This window comes from Ammospiza nelsoni, chromosome 16 (genome assembly GCF_027579445.1).
Source record: "Ammospiza nelsoni isolate bAmmNel1 chromosome 16, bAmmNel1.pri, whole genome shotgun sequence".
Classification (NCBI taxonomy): domain Eukaryota; kingdom Metazoa; phylum Chordata; class Aves; order Passeriformes; family Passerellidae; genus Ammospiza; species Ammospiza nelsoni.
In genome coordinates this window covers 7,673,791-7,698,783 of record NC_080648.1, presented here as the reverse complement: position 1 = coordinate 7,698,783, position 24,993 = coordinate 7,673,791, and the positions used below count along the sequence as shown (strand labels likewise).

Below are 24,993 nucleotides of genomic sequence, written 5' to 3'. Positions count from 1 at the left end.
GAAAAAAACTCAATGTCACCATCAATTACTCAAATGCTGTTCATTGTGCAAAAAAAAGTCAGAGTTTTGAAAGGGTTTAAGATGCATATAGATTTTTAATGTTGTCACTGGATCTACACACTTAGAAAATTATCTAATATATCTAGTTGTGTTCCATATTGAAACCGTATCTCCACTCAGAAATGCAGAGATTTTATTTTAAAAAAATTAAAAAGGGTGTGGGGAGGCGGGGGGGAAGAAACCACATAAAATAATTGACATTGAATTTCCATGCTTATGGAACGGAATTGTTATGTTTCACTAATAACTATCAGCATGAAATTTCAATGCTTATCATCCCAGCATTCAACCAGTGAATGCATTTTAAATGCTTAACTTGCTCAATTCATTCTAATTATATATACGTATATATACATGTACAGCTACTATATAAAATTCAGAACATGTTGAACCTTCTAGTTGGTGAACATTAGTAGGTGGTGAGCTGCAAATATTCAAATAATTGGAGAGTCTTACAGAGATTCTCCTAATCTTCAAAAAAACCTAGGTTTTGCCTTTTTCATGGGTATACATATTCTTTTTTCTCAACATGAACCACTCCTTTTAAAATCCTGCATTTCCAATTGATTCAGCTCCTTTCATGTGCAATACACAAATTGCCTTCAGATATCAAGCAGCTACATAAACTATAAAACAAAAACTCAAAATACCATCAATTACATTCCTGGATTTTTCATTTAACATGTCATGTTTAGTCAGTTTAGCTTTGAAGCTGATTTCCCATAGCTGTTAACTTTAGATTGGTTTGTGCTGCTTTCCTCTAAAGGATATGATGCAACTACTTTTAATAAGCTCAAGGTTATTTTGCCACTAGAACACCTCAGCAATTTCCCATGTACCTCCCCTAGAACCATCATGCACATGTTGACCATCATCCCCCTAGGTTTTTCTGGTGATAATAACAAAGTTTCTCCCTCTACCATCTTTTTTCTTCTTTTGCTACTCCACCTTAGGCACCTACTATCGACATCCGCCCCCGATCCGCTACAATTCAAATGAACAATGCTACACACCTCCAAGAAAGGGATGAGGAGTATGGCTATGAGTGTCTCGATGGCAAGGACTGTGCCAGTTTTTTTTGCTGCTTTGAGGATTGTCGGACGGGCGCGTGGCGGCACGGCAGAATACACATCCGCATCGCCAAAATGGACTCCTACGCCCGCATCTTCTTCCCAACTGCCTTCTGCTTGTTCAACCTGGTCTATTGGGTATCCTATCTGTACCTTTAAAAGCAGTAGGAAATCAGTGATATGAGCCTTACTCACTGAATTTCTTAGAGAGATGGTTTCCTAAATCCACTTGAAGTATTTATGATGCGCTTTATAGTGATCTGAATTCTTTAGTGCCATAATCCCGTAAATATCAGTCATATCATCTGTCCAAAAATTGCCATCAGCTTATTGTGAATTACATGTCCATTCCACATGCCAAAATAATTTAAAAATAAAATCATGTTGATAGGTAATATACACCTATACCTGCTGGAATAGAGAGAAACAGGGCAGACAAGACAAGAGGAGCAGAGCAACATCACTTAACGGTTGATACTGGGATTCCAAACAGGAGTGAGAGAGAGGAGAATTCCCAGGTAAAGTGCTGTACAGTTTGTTAACATTGGCTATAATTATGCTATAGCTTTATTCTCTGTGGGCTTTTCTTTTTGGAAGAGTCATCTCTCACTTTGAATAGGTATTATTAAGCTAGGAAAATTAACTTCTACTCCCACCAAGATGAAAACAGACCTTTCCCTTTGCCATCCCTTTAAGAGCACATGTACAATGCTGTAAATATTTCAATACCTTATAGTACATAAAGCCTAGTGCATGCATCTTTTGGGGGCCAAAATAAATGAAAAAAGGTACTATAAAGTTTTGTCTTTTATTTTGTGTCTCTGGATGTGCTATTGTAATTGAAATGTGGACAAACCTAATTTTCTTTTTTTCTTGGAAACTTGCCCCTCTCCCTCATGCATGGAAGATCCAAGCAGACAGCACTGTCATGCAAGATATTAGAGAAGCCTTAAGGATTCAACTAAATAACATATAGACAAATCTGTTTGGCCAATATAATAGCTCATAAAGTGTAATGTATGTGTCCTCTGCAGTTGTAGCCTTCATTTCCCATTGTTAATGTTGCTATATTTCAACTGAATCTCCAGTAATTATACATTGCAAGATCAGCTTCCGAATTTAATCCACGTGCTTCTATTGTTCTTTTCCCATGTGGAGCTCCACTTTTTTCCTTACTTGAGTATTTGTGGGGGTCTTTTATTCTTTAATTCAGTACAGGAAATAGCTTTTATTCTAGATGTTATTTTTACATAAGAGCTTCAAGTTAATTTTGAAACATTAGTCCTTCTATTGTATATACACACAACTCTCTGCCCATTCATGTCCTTGATCAGCAATAGTTGTTGTCAGTGCTGCTTTCACTCAGTGAGTACCTTTACTAAAACAAACCTTTACCATGGCTAGCACAGAACTTATAGATAGCCTCAAAAACAAAAGGGAACAGAAGGTGTCTCGGCTACTAAATCACATGTACGCAGTTATGTAGGTATTTAAATCCTTCAACCCACCTGGGTGAATCCTGAAAACCACTGGTTTTCAGAACCTGTATGATGCTCAATTATGCAACCTTAAGCACATGTAAATATGACTGATGGTTTGTTTTTTTTTCTTTTTTAATTTGTCAAAGATGCAAAATACCACCTCCAGAAAAGTGGGCTTGCAGCTTGAAAAGGGAGACCTATAGCTTATCACTAGAGAATTATTATTAATTGAAACGGAGGAAAAGGAAAGTTTTCCAATGTCTGTATAGTTTTGGAAATAAAAATGTATAAAAAAGGAATACTCTTGATCATCAATTGCTCCTAGTCCAATGTATTTGAAAACATTTTAATAAAGGAATTGCACACACCTGTGGACTTTTTCAATAAAACTACTGCACTCAACTCCAGTTTTTCTGTGATGAGTTTGTTAAAAGCATGATTTAAGAATTAGACTGCTTGACCAGTTGGATTCATCAGCTGCCTAAATATAAGTGATTATAATCCTTATAACCCTCTGCATTGTCTCATTTTGTAGTCAAATGGCTCACATATAACTTTAAAGAATGGAGGCTAGCTCTTTTGAAGGTTCTTATTATAATAAAAAAAAATTAGAAATTACAGAATTGGAAGTACTCCAAAGAGAAATAACTTTCCTTTATCTACTTAGAGAGTTTCCACTAGCTGAATGAGTGCCAATCACTTTTCATATAGGAAGGTGTTTTAACTGGTACCAGACTGATAGACTGATCTCTAATTTTTTTTTTCCCCAGTAGTCAATGATTTAAGAACTATTTTTTATTTTCTTGTAATTAATTAGAGCGACTGATGCTGTATATTTAACATTTCAATTTTCCCCTGTTCCCATATAGGTTTCACAGATAATCACTATGAAACAAACTAGCCCTTTAATGCCCTCAGTCCAAGTGCATTTTGGTTAACATACACAGAATTATTTTTTGTCATGATCTGTGGAATTAACGTGACTCTAAGCACTTTACCCTAGCTCAGCCTAGTTCACAGGTTAGCTGTGCCTAAGAAAACCTGCAGTACTGATGAATCAGATGCAATAATGATGAACAAATGGTACAATCCCTCACTTGTGCATGTTTGGCTTCTCCTTCCAGCAAGGGAGGAGTTAACAATTGATACATCCCCACCTAAATAATGCAAACCACACAAACTGGAAAAGTGTGCCACATCTGCCCTAAGGAGGTGAACAAGCTTTTCTCACTGTGTATCACGACACAAAGAAACAGGAAATGAGACCCCAATCAGTGAAAAACCTCCCTCCTGCCACACTTACTGAGGGGATTTGTCATTTCCTTCTGGGGAGAATGGAGGAAATTCAAAAGGATTGTTCATGAAAAAACACATAATTCCCAGAAAGGATCTGACATCAAAGTGCAATCTAAGTGTTCCTCCAATTGGGATTATTTACCTTTTTATACAGAAAAAAACATTTGTGTTGTAAAGCCAGATTGCCACCACAGTACACAAAACATTGGGTGTGATAAGTGTTATTATTCAGAAGAAAACTGCCCAGAAACCAAGCTGTAGAGACATGTTCATGTATACATATCAGAGAAAACATTATGCTAATTTATACATTATACATACTAACTCTCCCAGTTGCATTCCAGAGAACAAACTCACTCCTGATGCACCAGGCTTGCTGAGATGTTTTCAAGTTCATTACATATCAAATAAATACTACTGCTCTGGGATGTGTCTTAGGGTGTTCAGAGTGACATTGGAAGTTGTTATCAAGTATACTCTGGTGGCACAATTATTTACTTGTTATTTACATGGCAGGAGGATGTAATAACCTAGCTGAGACAAGACACTGTTGTCCCAGGGATTATACCAAAATGGGACACCTTTGAAGCATTTATAAATCTTTATGCATTTATAACTTTTACAAACCCATATTGTAAATAAAGAGCTGGTATTCAGGGAGATCACACGACTCAACAATAGTTCTCATATTTTTTATGTCAGCCAACCCCAAAAAACCGTATTTTGCTAAGCAAGTATGGAGTTATTCTAGCCTCCTTTAGCATAAAAAAAATGCTAAATACACACACTAAAAAGGGGAGAATAATCAAGGAGTCTTTAAAACCCACTCTACCTCATTTTCCCATAGTTACATAAATCTATAACATGGTTGGACTGGCCTAGTAACAATGTGTCAGTTTCAAAGACACAGCTGTTACAACAACCATTGGAGATCCAAATATTTCGACCTCCTGCCACCTGTGCTCCCAAACCCCTTAAGTATAAAAGCACATAGAAAAAGAAAAAAATAAAATCATTAGGCAAGTGAATAATGTCAGAAAAGGAACAAGAAATCTCTGTTAACAGCAGAAATTTTAGTGGATAGCATTGTTTCATACAGAACAAAAAGAGTTTGGATTACCTGCCTTACCACCAAATCTGGGTTCTGTAGGACCATGGTAGAGATGAGCTGAAAAAAGGATGGGAAGACAATAAGCAAGGGCTTTTCCAGGTTTGCTGAAGAGTTTATCATGCTTCAGACAAAAGGCAAGACAATGTGAAAAAAAGAATTTTTAGGAGAATTTGGTAGTTAAGGAGAGAAACTGAGGCTTGGATATGACACAGAGGCTGAAGTCAAGATGACCTGCTCTATCCAGGCTGCAGCTGAGAACTGAATTAGGCAAGCAAGCCAAAGAATTTGGACATTAATGGACTAAAGTAGGAGCCCAGAACAACAAGCTAAGAAGGCAAATTAGAGGCAAAATGATCTACAGAAAATAATTTCAAAGGCCAAAATAATGAAGGTTGCAGTTCTCTGAACTTTTAATAGAGTACCTTTGGGATCAAGGCTTCATCCACAAGCATGAAGGACCACATTTAGTGTAGACATAGAAGAAAGGTAATATTATTTGGAAATTATTAGCTACAAGATGAGGTCTTCATGAAAAATAAAGTCTGTTCATGGGCTTCTGCAATTGAGGGACTGAAACCTGTTCTTTTAAACTAAGGGAGCATCCAGGGCAGAACCCAGTAGTAAGAGTGAACAAAAAAAAAAAAAATACAAAGAATTCATCTAAAGGCAACCTAATTACAGCCCAGGGGACAAAATAACATTTTAAAAAGCAAGTGTTGTCTTTCAAACAAAATTTCAGTCACTTGGCTGAGAATTTAATTAAATCTTATGAAAAGTTTCACAGATAAATCGGTTTATTATACCCATGAGAGATCTATTGTTCCATTTATAAAAATTAACAGCCAGTGCACTTTCCCCTCCTTATTTACAGGATTCTGTAGATGAAAAGATTTAGACTTCCTACTCACACATTACTGTGGGGCTTTTTCTTAAAGACAAGATTTACAATGAAAAACATAGCTATTCAATATGTAAAAGAAAGCTCATGACCTTTAAAAGATCTTGAATAACAGACATGAACTAAAAGCTTGCTTACAAGTCAGCAAGCACATTTGAATAATTCATTCCAGAACGTCAATTTACTTCACAAAAATATATTAGAAAGGTTGTCTTTCCTGTGGGAAAAATACCCAGATCACAGGATGTTAGACTGGATAGGACACTCTCATTTGGATTCACAGAAAATTCATATTGATTATCAAAATGAGAAAAGGAAAAACAAGAAATAAGGAAATATTAATGTCGCTTTAATTCAGCCCGTATGAAAACCATTAGAAATATTGATCTTTCCACCAGAAACATGTTTTTTAATATTGGTATACTGACACCTGTATCTGATGAAATTTAATCTGCCGTCACTCTCTTCAGAATTTTCAAGTACATGCTATTAGCCTAACTATATATTCAGTTATATTGCCATGAGTAGCCTCATCCTAATTTACTCATAGATAAAGAAGGAACAAAACCCAAATCCCCACAAAAACATCACCAACCTTCCCCAAAAAGGCTCCAAAACAAGACTTTTCATTTCATTCCCACAGTGAGACACAAGCACAGAGAGACACCCACACAGATAATATATTTACAAGATGTCTATAAAAATAGCAAATCAGGCTATGAATGCTTGAAAGTCAGACAGACCTGCTAGAGAGGATTTAGCATAGCTGGATACTTTGCTGTAATAAAAAAAAAAAACCTCCATGTTCATTTACCATGCTTTTACTGAGATTAAAAAAAAAGTCTCCATGTTGGTATTGACAAAACAAGGCATATTCATCAACTCTCGGAATTAATTTCAATGCTTCCCCTTAGGACTAGAAGGGAAACACTAGACAGACAGTCTTAGCACTTTTACAATCTCACAAACCTATTCCGATTTCAAAAGCTTTTCTGCTTCTCATTCTTGTTCTCCTGCCATCACAACTCCTTAATCTGCTACCACAGTGAGATGTCTTATACAAGAGAGCACTTTCCTTGTGCTCTTTCTAGCTCCTTTGCCCTCAGTTACATTCACCTGAATTTGATGGCTTCCTGCTGATTTAGCAGTGCTGCATCTTTCTGGCACAAATGCTTCTGTCCCAAAAATCACCACCCCACAGTTTCACCTAAAATGGTGATTCCATTTCAACCTTGAAAAATTATTGCAATTTGAAAACTATTACTTTATAATAAAGTTAATTGACTTGATATCAGGAAACAAAGAAGTGGTAAGACAGACCAACTGCTAACTTCAAGCTCACCTTCATTTCATTTGCTTTCAGGAGAGCTGATGTCAGCTCATGTTAATGCCCATCCCTCTATGCTGAACTTTCAGAGTGCCCAGACTGGCACAATCTGCAGACCCTGACAACTTCCAGGTGTGGCATAACTCACCCAAACCACACCCTCCCCATGTAGGAGCTGTCCTGCTGCCCTCAAACACCTGAGGATACTGCCTACAGCTGCTGAAGATGGAGTGTTTCTGGAAAAGGCAAGACAATGGCCATGCCAAAACACATGTCATTAATTCTTTCAAACCTCAGGTAACTCTGGCCAATCTACCCTGGATGGCCCTTGGGAGATTCTCAGCATCAAAGAATCACAGGTAGAGACAACACAGGCATGACAGAAGTTAGTTCACTATATGTTATGTTTGAATGAAGATAAAACATTTGTTCTTCAACTCAAATATTTGGCATAGAGAAGAAATAAGTGTAAAAAATAAAAACACTCCACAAAATTAAACTGCAGCAAAACCCACTTCAGAAACAGTCTTGTAGTTATAAAAATATTTTTCCCCATTTATTTCTACAGATTGTTTTGCAAATATACCACAGTAAAAAGAAAAAAAAAACACAACCAAAATTTATGAAAACAAACTATAAATAATTTTAAGCAAATCTCTAATTTTGATTTGTTAAAATAATTTGTTTACTTCTAAATTTACAGTAGAAACATCCAAAATCAGGCTTTGTTACAAAGGGGAAGGAGAGCCAGTGAATGTGACTTTGTTCTGCTCCCCTCCAGGTCTACAGAGCATTTGCACAGACAGATCCAAAACAACTCATGGGTGGTGACCTGGAGAGAATGTCACATGGGAAATACATTAGCTCAAGCTACAGATCCATCTGAAATCTGTTAAATAGAAAGCAAAATTATGCTAAAAATATCACCTTGCAAACTCTTAGTATACTTGAAAACATTTGTTTCAAACTCCTCTGCATGATCTGCCATAACTGATGAGAACTTCCTATATTTGAAGAGTCATCTCATTCTAGTACATTTGTCTGTGCTTTAATAAAATACCATTTTGAGGCACTGAAAACCTTTTCTGTCCTTTGGAGCACTCACTTTCAAGAAAAGGTAGGGCAGTTCCTCCTTCCAGCTGTTGTCAACCTCATACCCAGCACTTGCGTGCAAAGAAACAAATCTGAGTGCCAAGTACATCTGAAGGTAGGACTGGACAGAACCCGAAAAACAGAGATTTTTTTTTTACCAAAACCACAGCTTCCTTCCAAAACAATATAAAGAGCCTTCTTACCTGCCTATGAAGGAATTGAGTATGCTACAGCCTGTGCAAGCTGGCAGGTCCCACTCACTGCCTGGGTTATTACTTGAATGCTATTGGCACCTCCTCCCTTATCTCTTCTGATCCTAAACCAGTGCACTAACACATGTGCTGAGCAGCATGAGACGGGACAATGTGGAAAAGGTAATATGGTTTGAAAGGATAAGCATCAATGATAAACAGGAAAATTCGTTACCTGTTCAGTGTTATTATTTTGTAATACTTAACCATAAAGTGATGTTTCTACATGTAATTTTTAAGAACCATGAGCTTTTTTTGCTCTCTCTACATCACTTCTGATTGTTTCTTTTAGCATTGGTATCAGCATTTTGGACCAAATATTGACCAAGTGTAAATGATACATCTCTTCCATAACTGCATAACTTAGAGCTATTGAGAAGTGAACAAAACCACAGGATGCCTGTCTGGTAAAGCAGTGAAGTGGCTGGCTCTGATAAAAATCTCTGAAATTTTAAAATAATCTGATCCACTTTTCTTTTTATCCTCAGTTGGCAATTTGGTCCTTTACAGGGAATTTAAGATAAAACAGGTAATTTAAGAATAAAATCCATCCCAAATCTGAAATAAGATTTGCTATGGTAATATTTCCTAAGGGATAAGCTGAATACAATCTCATTGCATGAACATGCATTTTAGTCTCTAGAGGATGTTTTTCCTACCTGTACAAAGGGGAAGAGACAATAATGCTGAGTTAATGCAGACACACGAGTTTTGATTACGTAAACAGACTGAAGTTCACATCCCATGTACATCTGAGATAATTGTAAAAATTCTTCAGGGGATTTTGCCAAATAAATGCAAAGCACCCTGTTATTGCTCCTTCTACCTTCCCTCCCACTCTCCTGACATCCAGGCACAGAAGAAATGGGATCTCAGTGTTCTTGAATACGTGTGTGGTGGAAAGGAAAAGCACAAGGGGAGAAAATGCTCCTTTTCCAAGATGCCCTCATTTTACTCTGTCATCCAAAAAAAAGCCCCATAGAACTAAGCAGTATTTGGGAGGAAGTCTTAAAAAAAAATTCTCTAAATTAACTTTGCAATAAACTTTTCTAGGTAAAGAAAGAGATAAGTATTGGCAGCTTATTTTCTGTTCTCTATTTGTCTTTCTAAACATCTTAGAAAAATTCAGACCATAGTAATTTAGTAAATAATGTTGGTAAACTAAAAACATCATGACCATTCCTGTAAGAAATATTACCAGAAACCTACATCATTCTGATTACTAATACAATTAAATAATTTTATCCTATCTGAATCATTTATCATAGTTCCAATAAATGGATTGACATTCTGATGTTGCCTAGAAAATGCATTCAATGAATGTTTTGAAACAGAAAAGGAAAGCACTGCTTTCTCACATTTAGTAATAAAAATCTTACTAAGTTGAAAAGATCTGTTGAATTCATAGGTAGCAGGCAAAAAAATTATTCAGAATCCTAAAGTCATTCATGCCACAGTAGAGCACAATGCACTTTATTCTAAACAACATCAGTTTCTGAAGATGTTCTGCAATTACTGCAAGCTATGAGGAACATGCTTTTCAAAGAGTTAAAATACAAAAGGAGTACTGAAGAAAAAAATTAAAATAATTACATAGGAAATGAAAGTGGAAAGAAAGCAGTCAAAAGAACTATATCCCTGAAAATATGGTAAAATAACAGAAACCATAAATTAAAAACTCATTAGATACATTTTAAGAATTAACATTCTCAAAGTTTGCACTTTTCCACTAATTTGGAATACATTAATATTTAAAAACTAGAACCATTGGAGAGTTATGTCACAACTACCAATAAATACATCCCCACCTAAAAGTGAAGTTACCATCTGTAATTAATTCTGTAGATCTGCATTTTTACTTTGTTTCTTCCCGTTCAGCCCAAGACACCAGTTTTCTTTTAAAAGCTTTCTTAGCAGAAGTTTTTTTTCTAAATTTAAATCTCATGCCACCTGTCCTTAGTATATTTAGACAATCAAAACCTAAGGAGAGAAGTCAGATCACAAAAAAGGTAACTTGGCAAGTTACCATTTAGTCATCTATGGGAACTTCGGAATTCATATCTTCACTTTTTTTCCAGGTCTTATACAGAGAAAAAGCTGAAATTTCATTGGTATATGCTGTAAAACTCAGGGGAAATGGACTTTAACTGACATGGGACAGAGCTGCTTCCTGTGTCCAAGCCCGTAAGGAGCCTTCAGTCCCAAACACCAACCTCGTAAGGTGGAGGAACCAAAGGGACCAAAGAAATCCCTGCTGGGATCTCCCACACAAGCCCACAACTGCAGACCAATGTTGTAACCTGTGTTAGCAAAACCAACCCCCAAAACTGCAGAACCACCTCTTGGGTGTGACTTGTCACATTTTGTCAGGGATTTTGCTGACTCCACCCAAGTTCACAGAGATGTATAGGTGGCAAGTGAGATCCACAGATCAGCATAAAAAAGATAAATGTAGAAGACAGGTACAAGATTCTTCACAAGTTAACAAACATTTTTTCCTCAGGTAGTTGGACAGGTGCATACAGAATTCTAAAAAGTCATCACTTCAGTGAAACATCATCTCTGTGTAACACTTTTTTATATAAAGTTAAATATTAAGGTGCATAAAGAGTCAATAACATTCATTACTTTGTATCTTCCCTCATACCTTTAACATGTCTGCTCTACCACTAAACAGTTAAAGTACCAGCTGGGAATTACATCTTCACAGGTAATCTTCAGTTTAACCACACTAAATATTTTACAGTAAATATTGAAAACAAGCAAGTGAACCATTTCATGATATTCATAAACATTACCCAAATATTCTTTGTGAAATATCATTCTGCCTGGAGAGTTGGTGAAGCATTGCTTTGCATTTTCAATTTGTCTAGCAAACTGCGCAAGCCCATTGAGGAGGAAAGCACTATGAAAGCCATCTCTAGACAGAAACACACCCCTTTGTCTTAAGGGGTTTTTGGTTTGGGTGGTTTTTGCAGGCTGGGGGAGGACTTATAAAAATATACTGCATTACTCCTATTTTGAATCTAAAATGTCCCTTTACCTCAAGTTAATAGAGCCTATAGCAGCCGATAGCCAAGATTCAGGCTCTTTCAGCTTATTTATTAACCTTATGAAATTAATCACTTTAGTCCCTTAGCAGCAGCAGGCAAATATGATCACATATGTCAGAACAGAACACTCATGGGCAGTGAAAATCCCAGGATTTAGTCTCTCTGTCCCCATACTGATTCCCTAATCATTGACTCATAATGTTACATAAAATTAAGATTTTCCAGTGTCAAGAAACCTGAATCCTCCTCCAGGTGATCACCCTTCAATTGTACCTCATATTAACTCATGCAGGCAATCTTGGAAGAAATTCCATTTGCTACCATAGAAACCAAGGATGTGGAGTCTACACCCATCCCTTGAGTTTAATCCATTTAAGACTGAAATACATATTTGGAGGCAATGAGGAACAGAAAATACATTTCTGAAAGTGGCCTTTGAAGAACAATAAAAGGAGGAAATGAATGTAAACCCACTGGTTTCTGCATTGTCTAGGACAAAATGACAAAGTCCCAGGGAGAGACTGCAGCAATCCTGGACACCTGCACAGAACTTTCCACCTAGAGTGCTCTATAATCTCCATGATCTGCAAGCAAAACCAGGATAAATTGCCTCACACTGCCAAGCAATTACTCCTACCAAGAACTTTTCTGATGATACTGCTATTGGGAGAAGTGGTAAATTCAAGGGCCATTTTTTCAAGCCTCTTCTCCATTCTTTCCATTTGATTTTCCATTTTTCCATTCTTTCAGTTGATTCTTTTCTTCCTTGACCTATTTTACAGACTCTGGAAAATGTGATAAAGCATCTAGAGACACAATTAGCCTGTCCTGTTAAAATTGTGAGTAAAGGACATGAGATAGCTCTCAAGGAGCCACTTAAGGTTTCTTAACCTGCAATTAAAAAACAACTTCCTAGTTGCACTAATTGGAAAAAAAATATTTCTTCCTTACCAAGCCATCACAAATTCATTTCTTTTGTTGGTGGAGAAATCTATGCTTAATTATTACCATAATTCTGAAAGATTGAATATGATATGAGGGATCACACAGCTGCCCAGTGTACAAAACTTAGTTTAAGATAAAACAAGGCATGTTTCACCTCAGGTGAAAAGGAACCTGATTTCCTTTTTGAGATGAACAGCATAAAAGATGACATAAACCCACAACAACTAAATGGGAACATCAAAATATATTGTCTTCATGTCAGACAACATAAGTAAAAAGTATTAGCTTCCAATAAGAGTGTTTTAAAATGTTGATATGCATTTCAAACTCTACTGAAGTTGCCCTTGAAATAGCCACTGCTGTCTGTGCAACACCAAAAAGATGAATATTCATTTTTGCTGGTAGTGCAGAGTTAGCAATACACTGAAATATAAACACACCCCCAACACTGAAATTTGCTGAAAGTTTGTACTATGCAAATTTCATATTGCTAATAGATGCATTGTTTGGTACATTGAATTTCTCTGATATTTGTTCCTTCTTCAGCATCAGGTGGGTGTATGGAGACACTCTGAACACACTGCTAGTCTGACTTCCCACAGGGATTAGGCACGTGCACAACTGCATCTCTGAACTGGAGGCCTAAATTCACATTACAGCAAAGTTGAGTTCCACTGCAAAAGGCAACATTTTTGACACTATGACATCTAAATAGACAGAGAACTGCTATCCTTACAGAGAAAAGAAAAAAACAATATATAGGCAATGTGAATTCTAAACTGACACCCATACAAAGTTTATATCAAAAGATGTAAACTGAACTAGAATCCTTTGAGACCCAATCTATGCCTTAATCACAAATCTGTCCTTTCTGTGCCATAAAATGGAAAATCTCCCCACCTGCCTGTCAGCCAGTGACAGTATTATAAGAGGATTAAAGATGAAAGGTTTACAGAGTTTTTTAAACTGCAGATCTTAGAGATTCTTTGCTTTCTCTCTCATGAAGATTTTATATTTGTACTCACTTAGTATTTCAGTTTTCCTAATCTAAAATGAAAGTAATTGAAACTGAAATGTATGTTTTGCTCTTTATGCACTGAAAACACAGCAAAGCAAGCTGTCACTGAAAATACAACTGTGAACAACAACAAACTGCTCAGAGCAAAGAGAAGGTGAAAAGGATCCTTGCATAAGAAATAATTTAAAAGAGCAAAACCAGTACACAACCAAGCAAGCAAAGCAGCCTATTATGCAAACATAGAAATATTAATTAAAAACATGTGAAAAAATCTCACTATCCCTCACAGCAGATTAGCAAATATTTTCTGCAAATGCTCCTGAATAAATCAGTTGTTTATAAGAAATTCTGAAGCCCTTGTAGTTTTCCCTGGGACTACTTGTAGAATAAAGAATGACACAGTGCAAGTCCTACAGTTATTCACAATTATGTCAACTGGGCAAGTTCATTTGCCTTTTTTTAAAGATACACAGAGAACTCTAACAAATTTTGCAGGAGGGGAAAGCGGGGTTCTATTGTGGATAAAAGCACATTAGAACTTTATTGTCTGAATGTGTAAATCTGGAGGGGAAGTATCTTAATGGCAATGTGATAAAGAAGCCTTGCACCCCAACTGATGCACCCACAAACTGTGAGCATCTCCCACATCTGAGACCCCAGCAGAGCTCTGTCACAGTGCATGGAAACCCAACCATCCCTGCTGGCAGCAGTACCAGCCCTGCTGACAGTGCAGTGCAGCTCTGCATCCTCGCCAGGTCAGAACTGAACCAGAGCAGTGTCTCACTACCCCTGGAAACACATCAGGTTATACCATATGTGCACCAGCCCAAATCCCTGACCTGTTTTCTACTCAAAATCACTTTGCAGCAGAACACTGGCACTTGTGTGCTGTGGCCACACAATAAAAAAGGTGAGCTTCGGCAATCCAACATTTTCTGTCTACAGTGAATTTAATTGATTGGTTCCAATCTGTGGGTCTTGTAGGTTGTATCTTCACTTCAAAACAAAATTCCAGGGGTGATGAGAGGTGGCAAGACTGATTTTTTTGATTCTACTGCATCCCATGACTATATTTACTTAATAAACCATAGCTGTGAATTGAGATTTCTTGGAACATGCCCTCGTGTTTCTTCCACAGGAATTTGGAAAACATGTTTGGTGTCCACCTGCTCAGGGTGACAAACTCCTGTAACCAGGACAAAACCTTGTAACCATCTCTATCTCAAATACCACTTCCTTTTTTAGGAACACAAAGGATCATTCTGAAAGCGACACTTCTAAAGACCCCCAGATCACACTAGTTTTGTTTTACATAATTCGCTCTTATTGCACTGCTGCAGCTCCCTGAAGCTTTGGCATCAGTTTCTAGGACTTCATTATCAATCCCCAAACTGCAATTCTTCCCTAATCCTCCTGCCCTTACAGTTGTTTGGAAATTTAAGAACAAAAGGTGTAAAGCTGTGGGGACTCTAAAAGTTGTGAAACAAAATATTCCTCATTTTTAACATGTAATTTGTAAAGAACAAGAACAACAAATAATCCCATTTTCTAAAAGAGGTAATATTTTCCAACTTTTGTAATGAAGTAATTTGTCCAAACTCCAAAAAAGAATTTTTTTCCTTATGATTCAGGCTGAAATTGTGCAACTTATATTGATAGCCAAATATAACATATAGATCAGTATTGGCTCTGCCTCTGAACTATTTAGACTAGGTTCTTTCATGCAATGTATAACTTCAGACTTCTAGTAAGTGTGACTATTAAACATTTTGTATATATATTTTGTCTGTTCTGAAGCACTACAACACTAATAAAAATCCGTAAATCTAAAAGTACATTTCCATTTTCCTCTGAAGAAAAATTTGTAATGTTTCATTTTAAAACTGTTGATGTTTTTAAAACTGTTGATGTTTTTCTATTTTCTCTTCATTTTTAGTTTCCTGAAGACAGAAAAATAGGACAATTTTTTTTCAAAAGAAACAGAAGGATCTCAAATTTATTCGTGAATTAATTTAGGAAAAGCATCTGATCTCATTTGTGGGCTTTCTGTAATCCATTCTGCTCCTAGAGTCTCTTGATTATTAATTAATTGGGAAAAAAATGGATGATCAGACTGATTTAGAGTGGAGAAGTTCAAGACATGGATCTACTGAGAATTCACAATTGATAGCTGGATAGCAGCAGCATTGACTTACACTAAAATCATAAGATTATTCAAGGATTACACTCATCAGTGGGGAAAAGTTTATCCTGGGAAAATGTGTTTTCTGGCTTCTCTGCAAATTGCTTGTTCCCACTGCAGAGACTTTTCAGGTGTCTATGAAACACCTGGTGGTCTGGGAATAGCCAGTTTGGTCTTCTGTGTCACATTATGAAATTAACATAAGAAAACAGTGTCATATTATGAAATTAAATACAATCGAATACAAACCTATTATTATTTTCTTCTCCATTTACAAGCCAAAAATTATATTTAAAAGAGTTTTAACCATGTACTCTCCTTGATTCATACTACAGAGAGTGGTTTTGCTGACACAAAATGCCTTTGTAGTATTACCTCTGCCTGACCAAAGTTGCCTCGTGCAGTGGGAATACTTCAAAAATCAAAGGCTATTTTTCACCGGAAAATTTAAAAAAAAACAGGTCTAGCTGAATTGCAGAATCTGACTCTTGATTGTCTGAAGGATAATGCAGGGAGATACTTGGCAAGTGCTGCTGCAGGCAGCAGCATCATTGGAATCCACTGTGAGACTAAATCAGCACCATCATTAGAAAAGTAAGGACTCCAAAGCATACAATATTTAATTAACATTTCACTCCAAATGGCTGATCTTCCACACCAGGGTTCATGCAAGCTGCTCCTATAGAAATTGGCATTGCCACCATCTGCTCTGTGGATGAACAGGAAACTTTACAGTTCTCACCTTTGGGGAGCAAGGAGTTCAGACACTTGCAGAAAAGTGGTTTCCAGAAAGCTTTACTCTGGCTGCAATCCAGGGAAATGGCCCTTTGTAATTAACTGTGTATGAATCCATTAGAGAGGGACTGAAAATCAGCTCCTCTCTAATGTTCCAGGCTGTCAGTGACCTGGAAAAGGCAGGGGAGCATTGACAGCTCTGCGGGTCCTGCCTGGACCTCACACTGCAAAACAGACACAGCCAAAGAGATCAGTCACTGCAGGGCTCTTCAGAGGCAAAACTGAAATTCTTTTCACAACTAAAAGACCAAGACAGCAATGTTAAAGCTACCAAATTTTGCCTTCAATTTTTTCATAGCTTCTGAGCACCACGGCTTCTACTGCCTTCAGATTTAAAATTCAGGTCATTAGAAGTGATCAAAACCAGTTTTGGGCCAAGTGCCCAGGACCAGTTAGGTATTAAATATTACTGAAGCAGGACAGAAGAGAGGGAACTGCTGGAGAAATTTTGACTAATAAGCACTGCCAATTAAACCCAAAAGATCTCTGGAAAGTTGCCTAAAATACTTTTAAAATGTAATGGATATGGCTGAAAAACAATTGTATTAAAAGAATAGGTTGCGATTTTGTGGAGAAAAGAAGAAATAAGGATATGAAATTAAAAGAGTTTTTAAAATGTCAGAAGTTTGGGCTCAAATTGTATTCCCTAAACTAAGTACAATGCCCTTAAACATCACCACAAACAAACAAAACACTACACACTGCTGACAAATAGGGCTTGTAGATCTAAATGGAAGCTGAAAAAAATATACTGGACTAGCAAAGAGAATTTTCCTGTTTGCTTCTCCGCAGTCAGAACAACTGCAACAAACACAGCAAGTCAATTTTCTTACTTGTTTTTCAAATTCTCCAGAGCTAGCACAAACAAATGGAACAGATTTAAAACCAGGTCATGCAGAGTACACAATTTCAAAAGCTTGGCTTTGAGGAGGGAGGTGTCTTCAGATGTCTTCGTCATTGCACTGCTATAGTTGGAGTACTTGAAATTCAAACATTGCTTCTTATTTCTGCTTCCATAGACAAAAATACTTGACATTACTCCAAAATTACACTAAATTCAACTCAACCAAACATATTTTTATAGTGATTATTTTACTAGAGCTGCCTTGTCAAAAAGTAGTTTGCTGCACCAGAACTCTTCCTACTTGTTTCCTTGCTCACTTATATCTGCTCTGAATTTGTTTCCTAAGAAAACAAATAAGAAAAAAATATGCCACTCTTCCAAATCCAACCCTTCATCCTTTATTACTTTTCCTGACTCATGAAGAGATTTTATTCTCTTGAAGGTGACAAACAACACAACCCAATCTAATTCTCAAAAGGTATTTTTTAGAGAGAAATAAATGAAGTGGCAGCTGTGTAGGAGGAATGATTGACTGAAACCCCTCTAAGTGAAGCATTCAGTGAAGTGATACCAGAATTCTAGGAAGAGGTGCCCATTCTCAAACATTTTGTTCAACATTATCCTATGGCACAGTCCTAAGGGACTTTCATTCCCTTCTTTGTTTGCCAGGTTCTTGCTCCTCTGTGTGCCCAGACCTATTTTTCAAACCCCTTGTCAGAGATTTAGGTCCTTTGATGTGGCTGGCTTGTTTTCAGTCCAGACAACTCCTCAGAAAGGCATTTTCCCAAGCTGTTACACTTCATTACTGTAAGACAAAGCTCTGTGCCAGCTCTCACACGTCTCCCACCTCGAGCCAAGGTGACCGCAGCTGGTTCAGGGTATGGGCACACAGAGTCAGCTGCCGAGCAAATGTGCTTGCCCTGAATGCACCCACTGACAGCACACAGAGAAGTAAGAAAGCGTAAGCATCTTATTTCTCCATTTTCTCATAAATATCACTACCCATTTCATAGATAGAGTGTGTTGGGGAATGCTACTTGTCTCTTTTCAAACCATCTTCATACAATATAGAACCTGCTCAACGGCAGCGTTTGATAACTTGGAACAAACTCATTTTCATAACCCTTTTTGCAAAGTTATAGCTTGATATTGATACTTCTACTGACAGGTACCAAGCCTCTGTTAAACTTCAATAGAAATATACTTCTGTTCACAAACAGATAAGGCATTTCATTGTTTAGATTAAGCACAAAGCAAAGCTGAAAATGTTCCAGTGTCCTTCCTCTCATTCAGGTTGACCAAAACAAAGACAACAATGGATAAATCAACATTAGAGCGACAAAAAAATTGAAGTTAAGGAAGAAGGTATTCCTTTTTCTCCTGCCTCAAAGCAGGTTCAGACCTGCCTAGCTACATGTTCCGACAATTTTTTGAATCTAATTTTTCCGAAAGACTGGCAGTGATGTAGCATCTGCATCCATTGATGCAGAGCTGTTTTGAACTACACAGTCTGTTACTTTTTCCTCTGTTCATTCTCAGACTGCCTGTGGTTCCCTTTATCAATTGAAATGTTCAATCCTATCCCTTAGCAGAAAATTCTGAATCCATGAATATCATTTGGAGTTGTTATAACAAGTGTTTCATGTTCAAAATATGTATGAGGTGTTAATAAACTAAGTAATGCAATGTAATTTTTTTTAAATTTCTGATTAGGTGATTCATATAAATAACCAATACTGCTTCAAGTGAGAGCATTCTCTTTGTTGCAAATTACATTTCAATTGCAAATGTATTTCTGTGGACTTTTGGCTTAGCCCTTTAATCTAACAAGAACACACTAAGTTTCTTACCTTGAATACTAGAAAAAAGTTAACAGAAAACAAAGAGAAACAGGATGTAATAATTTAAAAGATGAGAAAATATTTCTGGGTTTATTTCTCTTTCAAGGTAACTTTTCAGTTGTTCTTATTCAAGAATACAAAATGGTTGAAATCCAACAGTTTGTTGCTTAATATTTATTTAGCTTACTGAAAGGTCTAGGGTGACTTACTCAGTTCTTCCTTCCCACCCATGCTCTGCTGCCTTCAACTTATTGAAAAACAGCAAAGTTTTGCAGTCGTTCTTCATGTCCAAATTTTGCACTACAATGGAGGTTTCTAGTCTGGGTATTTGAAGAATCTGAGGAAATTACTTCATGAGGGCCTAGATGAATTTTTTTTTTCTATTAAACAATGTAATGAAATGAAATGAAACAAAATTAGGCATTTATAACATACAACACTGTCACTGGAACAAACCCAAGTAAAAGAAAAGGGAAAAATCCATTAAAATACAGAAGCTTCCTAGAAAGTTGCTACCTTTTCTGCTAGTGCAACTATTCCAGTTAAGCGCATAGTTTAATTTTTTCCTAATTGAGATAATAACAGCAGCATAATCCCTAATTCCAGATGGAGTTGCATTATTCTAACATGCAATATGATTTATTCCCCTTCTTCCTGTTATTCATAGCTGCTGGATTTTGTGCTTTTACTGTAGTAAAAAAGCTTCTCACCAAAACAATTGACTTATGTGTGTTTTCTTGCCTATGGATGCCCAGATCTGATTTCTAACTTAGCTTGCAGAAGTAGCATGGTGTTATTCCTACATAATAACATTTCTTATTTCCTTTATCTATATATGTCAGTAAGAGATTGCAATCCCTCTCAGAACCCTCTTTAGGATGCAGTTTGGGGTTTTGGTTTTCTGGTTATTTTCTCAGAAACCTATTTCCACTTGAGCTCCAGGGTACAGCTGCCCCACAGACTCTTAGTGCACATCATTGTGTCCTACTTACTCTCTTGCCTTGACTGGTTTCCTTATGCTCTATAGCTTATAACTCAGCTCAAGTTTTGAAAACGAGGAAGAAATGAGTCTCTGTGTATGCTTGGGAATAATCTCCAGTGCTATGAAAATTCTGGACTTTGCCGCTGTTCCTGATATCCATTATGAAAATAAAGCAAGAAACTTCTTCAGTCACCAAATATTTACTCTGATGTCAAGTTGCTAAGTTTCTAATTCCTTTTGTACACAGGAGGGTCCTGGTAGACCAGCATTAGCATAAACCTTACAAGATCATAAAATTATCAAATAATATTTTATAACAACAATAAAGTATCTGGCATGCCTAGATATTATCTTCATAAAAATGCGTGTTCTCTGGATCTGTTTTACAGTTAAATAGATTCGTGCTGGTATTAAGGACTTACAGGAAAAACTGCCCTAAATAATGTCTGCAGTATCCAAAACACAATCAACTTTAGCTACAAGATATGGAATGCAAAAATTAAGACACAAAAATATCATTCTATAATTTTTTCTGACATTTTGATCAGATCACACCATAATATTCTGGTGTTTTCATGTACTGTCTCCTATTTAACAAAAATTAGGATAGAAACCTTATAATGGATTGGTGCTTCTTATATATAAGTAGATTTTGTCCAAATCTACTTAATATTATGCATTCATTTCACATGAAGACTCCTGGGATATTCTTTGTACGTGTGTTTACTTCTGAGCTGCCTAGCAATGATCTAGCCCATGTAACTTGAGCTCCATTACTCAAAATCTGTGTCATTTGGGAATATTAGGAAAGTATTTATTTAATTTTATTTTTATTATTGTAGTCTATGAAACTTTATCCTTCCTAAGTACCATCACTTCTAGTTCCCTATTTCTACCTGCATTTCATCTTCTCTGCTTTCCTGAAGGGTGGAAAAAGTTTTTGCTGAATACTGGGAAAAAGCACAGTCCTTTCAAAAATAGAAATGTATAATTATTCCTGTTATAACAGCTAGTAGAGATGGAACTCTAGTTATTCAAACATTTGTCTGCTTTTTTCCTTTTTTTTCCTCAACTTCAATTCTGAGCTGCAGCTTTTATCACATGACAAATCAAGGTTCCTGATCTATAATCAGAACAGCAACACAGACTGTAATTGTGAATAGAAGCAGATTTTTCATATTGCTAACTAGGAACAGACAAACAAATGTTCTGTCACACAAAGAAATATTGTGCTTGGAATACAGATCAGTAAAATTCAAATTACAATTGCTGTGCAGTTTATGGATCACAAGCCTTAAATATTGCATTTTGTTGAACCTATGTGGTACCAATCTTCCATAAAATAAGAAAATAAGCAAGAAAAAGTCATGTGAGTTAAGAGATATTGACCCTATATTGGGTAGGATCCAATATTCATTTTTTTTGAAAACACTGTTAAAACATTAATATTGTTTAAACTGGTATGTAACTCCAACTATTCCAATTTTCATTATTCTCTGTAAATTTCCACACAGCCAGATAAAGAAATGTGCTTTCTTGTGAACAAAAACATAAGACTAAACAGCAAAATCCCCTCAATCTTTGAGATAACAGACAACCTCCCTCTGAAAGACATTTTACAAACAAGTATTATTCTACTGCTTAGTCCTTGAAGCTGTCTTTGGCCATTTTAAGAGTTCAGTCAGAAATGATCCAGACATGAGCTAAGTCTCAGGAGGCACCAGCACCCTGCAGGTTCCAGGTGATGATTTGGTTCTTACTTTGCACTAGCAGTGTAAGGGTGTTTCTGAACTGCTGTGCAACAGCATCCTTTGTGAAGATATGTGATCTTTTTAGATTTATGCTGCTTATTCAATGTGATTTATTAACAAAATATTGATCTGTATAACTAGCTAAATATCCAGAGTCTTTTTCTAAATGAAAGTAATCTGTTTCCATCGTTTATAAAAACAGTATCAAGTTCAAGTACAGAAGTCCTTGCTTGTTTTTCTTAAGATGATGCATAATAGGAAACAGTTCTGTTGCCATTCCAGCACCATAACTGAGGCACAATTAGACACTGAGAAATTACTAGATCTAGCAGAATAACACATGATGTGGTATTTTAATATATCCCTTCCTTGTCCTGTTTGTAAAAAATATTGGAGAAATTAGAGGAGGACCATAACTTTTTCTGTATGACCTCTATTAATCGTCATTATCTTTCAATCATAAAAAAATTCTGTCTAAATTCATCCTCTTCTATGTTCCAAATAGGAAAAGAAGGTCACGCTGTTCCATGCTTGCCAGACTTCTAGGTGACACCTGAGAAGTTTGGATTCTTTTTTCAGGTGTCTAATTTAAATACAGTGGGACTCCCTGGAAGTCCAAGCAGATTTGGCTGCCAAAAGCTGCAGCATGACATGCCTGTTGCCAGGCTGAATGTCATCATAGCTCCTCTGGTCACTGCCAGCAGAAGGACACAGAAAAGCTCTCAGAATTCCAAGGAAAACCTGCACAGTGCAGCTCCCTGCACTGTTCCAGCTTAACCGCAGCCAGCAGCCAGGGATCACACAGCCACTCCTTCACCCTCTCCCAGAAGAGGGGGGACAACTGGGAGATTAAAAATGAAAAAACTCAGTGGGTGAAGAGGAGAAAAAGCCCTGATGCTGTGCAAGAACTGCTCAGCAGGACCTAAACATCCCTGTGCTAGCAACACTGTTCTCAGCACAAATCCAAAACACAGTTAAAATTGACTCCATCCCAGCCAACGCCAGTACAACAATCCACGCTTTTTCTGCTCCATAAGGGGCAGTGGTGCCAGAAAAACAGTTTCAGCAGACAAAGTAATTTGCCAAAAGAAGCAAAGCAGAGTATCCTACACTTCCTTAGCTGCTTTCTGAGGGTGCATAACAAAGCCACTGTGAAAATAAGTAGATAATATCTGGACATGCCAGATTAAATTTATGGGGTGGGAAAATATCTCATGATTTAACAATATGCAAATTAGTTGCCATTGTCAGATCCCAGTGATGCCCTGAGTTAGAATATCTGGGTGCTTCTTGCTTACAGGAACAGCCTCTTGCAGGTTCTTTTAGAAGCATATGCAAATTAATATCTTGATCAATCAGTCAGATAAGTCATTTGATGTTGGTTTTCTTCAACTGAACTGCTTAGGGCGGCTGAACTAGAGGCTGTGGCTGCCTGGGAGGAACCTGGCTGCCAACAAGGCCATCAATTGCAAACACATTATAAAACTCTCAAACAAATCAATGCATGTTTTGCCCTCCTGGTCTTCCTGCTGTCTGTAAAAAGAATAACAACTTAATCTGTACCAGACTGATGAGGAAGGAAATTCTAGAATCTTCAATACTGATCTTGTAATAGCTTTACACCTCTATTAACAACACTAAAATAACCTAAGAGGTAATGTGCACTCACACTTGTGAGAACATCTGTATACTACCATTTATAATCCATGTGGAAGGCAAAGGAATCTAGATAAGCACAATAAACTTCAAATGAGAAAGAAACTCTTACAACATTTGTTGACCTTCACAGCCATAAATCCTGCTTGATCAGGACCATGCCTATTTTGCAATATATCTGTCATATGAAAACTCTACTGTGCAGTTAGCAGCCATTTATGTTCCAGATCATTACTTCTGTAAAGAATATTTAGAATTTTCTTCTATAAAAATATACAATAGTAATATTTTTAAGATAAAATACAGTTCCTCCTCTTTTTAAGGGTAAGGATTTGTCTATTCATGTACATAATCAGCTCTCTAACAGAACTGCTTTCACTGCCAGATCAAATCTACCTCTTCTTTCTCAGCTGCCTTATAGAGTGGTGAAGTTTATTTTTGGCATCACAAGATTTAAGCCTTTATTTTTCTTTGAATCTTTGAAGAAACAAAAGATTCACTCTCTTCTCTAGCATTTTACATGAACACAACTTAAAAGATTGTGGTTATGTAATTTCTCATTTAGCTTCTAGATCCATCATTCTTTATCCTGTGATGGTACAGATGGAAGGTTGTTGTTCTAAATCTGTGTCATATGCAGTGTCCATAGACATCACAAACTGGAAATTAACCTTACTATAAGTTTTACTTCTAAGACTCACCTCTGTTACAAGCAGGTTAAACTTGAACACTCCACCATCAAATTAAAATTAAAAGCAATTCATACCTGAGAAATAACATGAATCATCTATTTTGAATTGTGTAAATATTCCTAGGCATACCTTATACTACCACATAAGAAAACTACTTAAAAACTTATTTTAACTTACTTCTTTAAAAGCCTTTCACTAAATCTGGGGGCCAGTGCTACAGTCAGCACATTTGGATTTGATTGCAGGGCCAAGTTCTCATTTTCTCAGTAATGGAACTGAACTTTGTCACTATAAAAATCTCACTCTGGAGTCTGCAGTTTGTCTGCCTAATGGAATATTCCTTGTAGCATGTTTGTGTCCAAGATGATTATTAAGAGGAAATGTTTTATAAAAGTGTTGAAGGCTTCCTGCCCACTGTATTTCATCTTGAATTTAAAAAAAACCCATTTGTTTAAAACAGATAGATGCTTTAGAATATTTCATGATGTGCCTAGGAGAAAGCAGAGATGGGTCACTCACAGATTATGCTGTCCATACCAGGACAGTACAGTTACAGCTGCTACATTTTCTCATTAATACAAAGTTGACATTTCCAAAAGTACTATCAATGCTGCATCTCAACATTTGACTATTTAGATGAGTCAGTAG

General features: G+C 36.7%; 1 protein-coding gene and 1 long non-coding RNA gene across 3 annotated transcripts in view; one reads left to right on the top strand and one right to left on the bottom strand.

Moving 5' to 3' along the window:
• The window catches only part of GABRG2 (gamma-aminobutyric acid type A receptor subunit gamma2), a 61,602-nt gene extending 58,589 nt beyond the window's left edge, over positions 1–3,013 (top strand). For both annotated transcript variants that reach the window (XM_059483577.1, XM_059483576.1), the window contains one exon: positions 1,014–3,013. In XM_059483577.1, the coding sequence (XP_059339560.1) occupies positions 1,014–1,289 (276 nt within the window). In that variant the 3' untranslated portion in view covers positions 1,290–3,013. The remainder of the gene's footprint in view (positions 1–1,013) is intronic.
• LOC132080414 (uncharacterized) overlaps positions 1–24,993 on the bottom strand; it is a 72,540-nt gene that overhangs the window by 6,466 nt on the left and 41,081 nt on the right. The window contains exon 3 of the long non-coding RNA XR_009419560.1: positions 5,037–5,075. This is a non-coding gene — a long non-coding RNA (uncharacterized LOC132080414). The remainder of the gene's footprint in view (positions 1–5,036; positions 5,076–24,993) is intronic.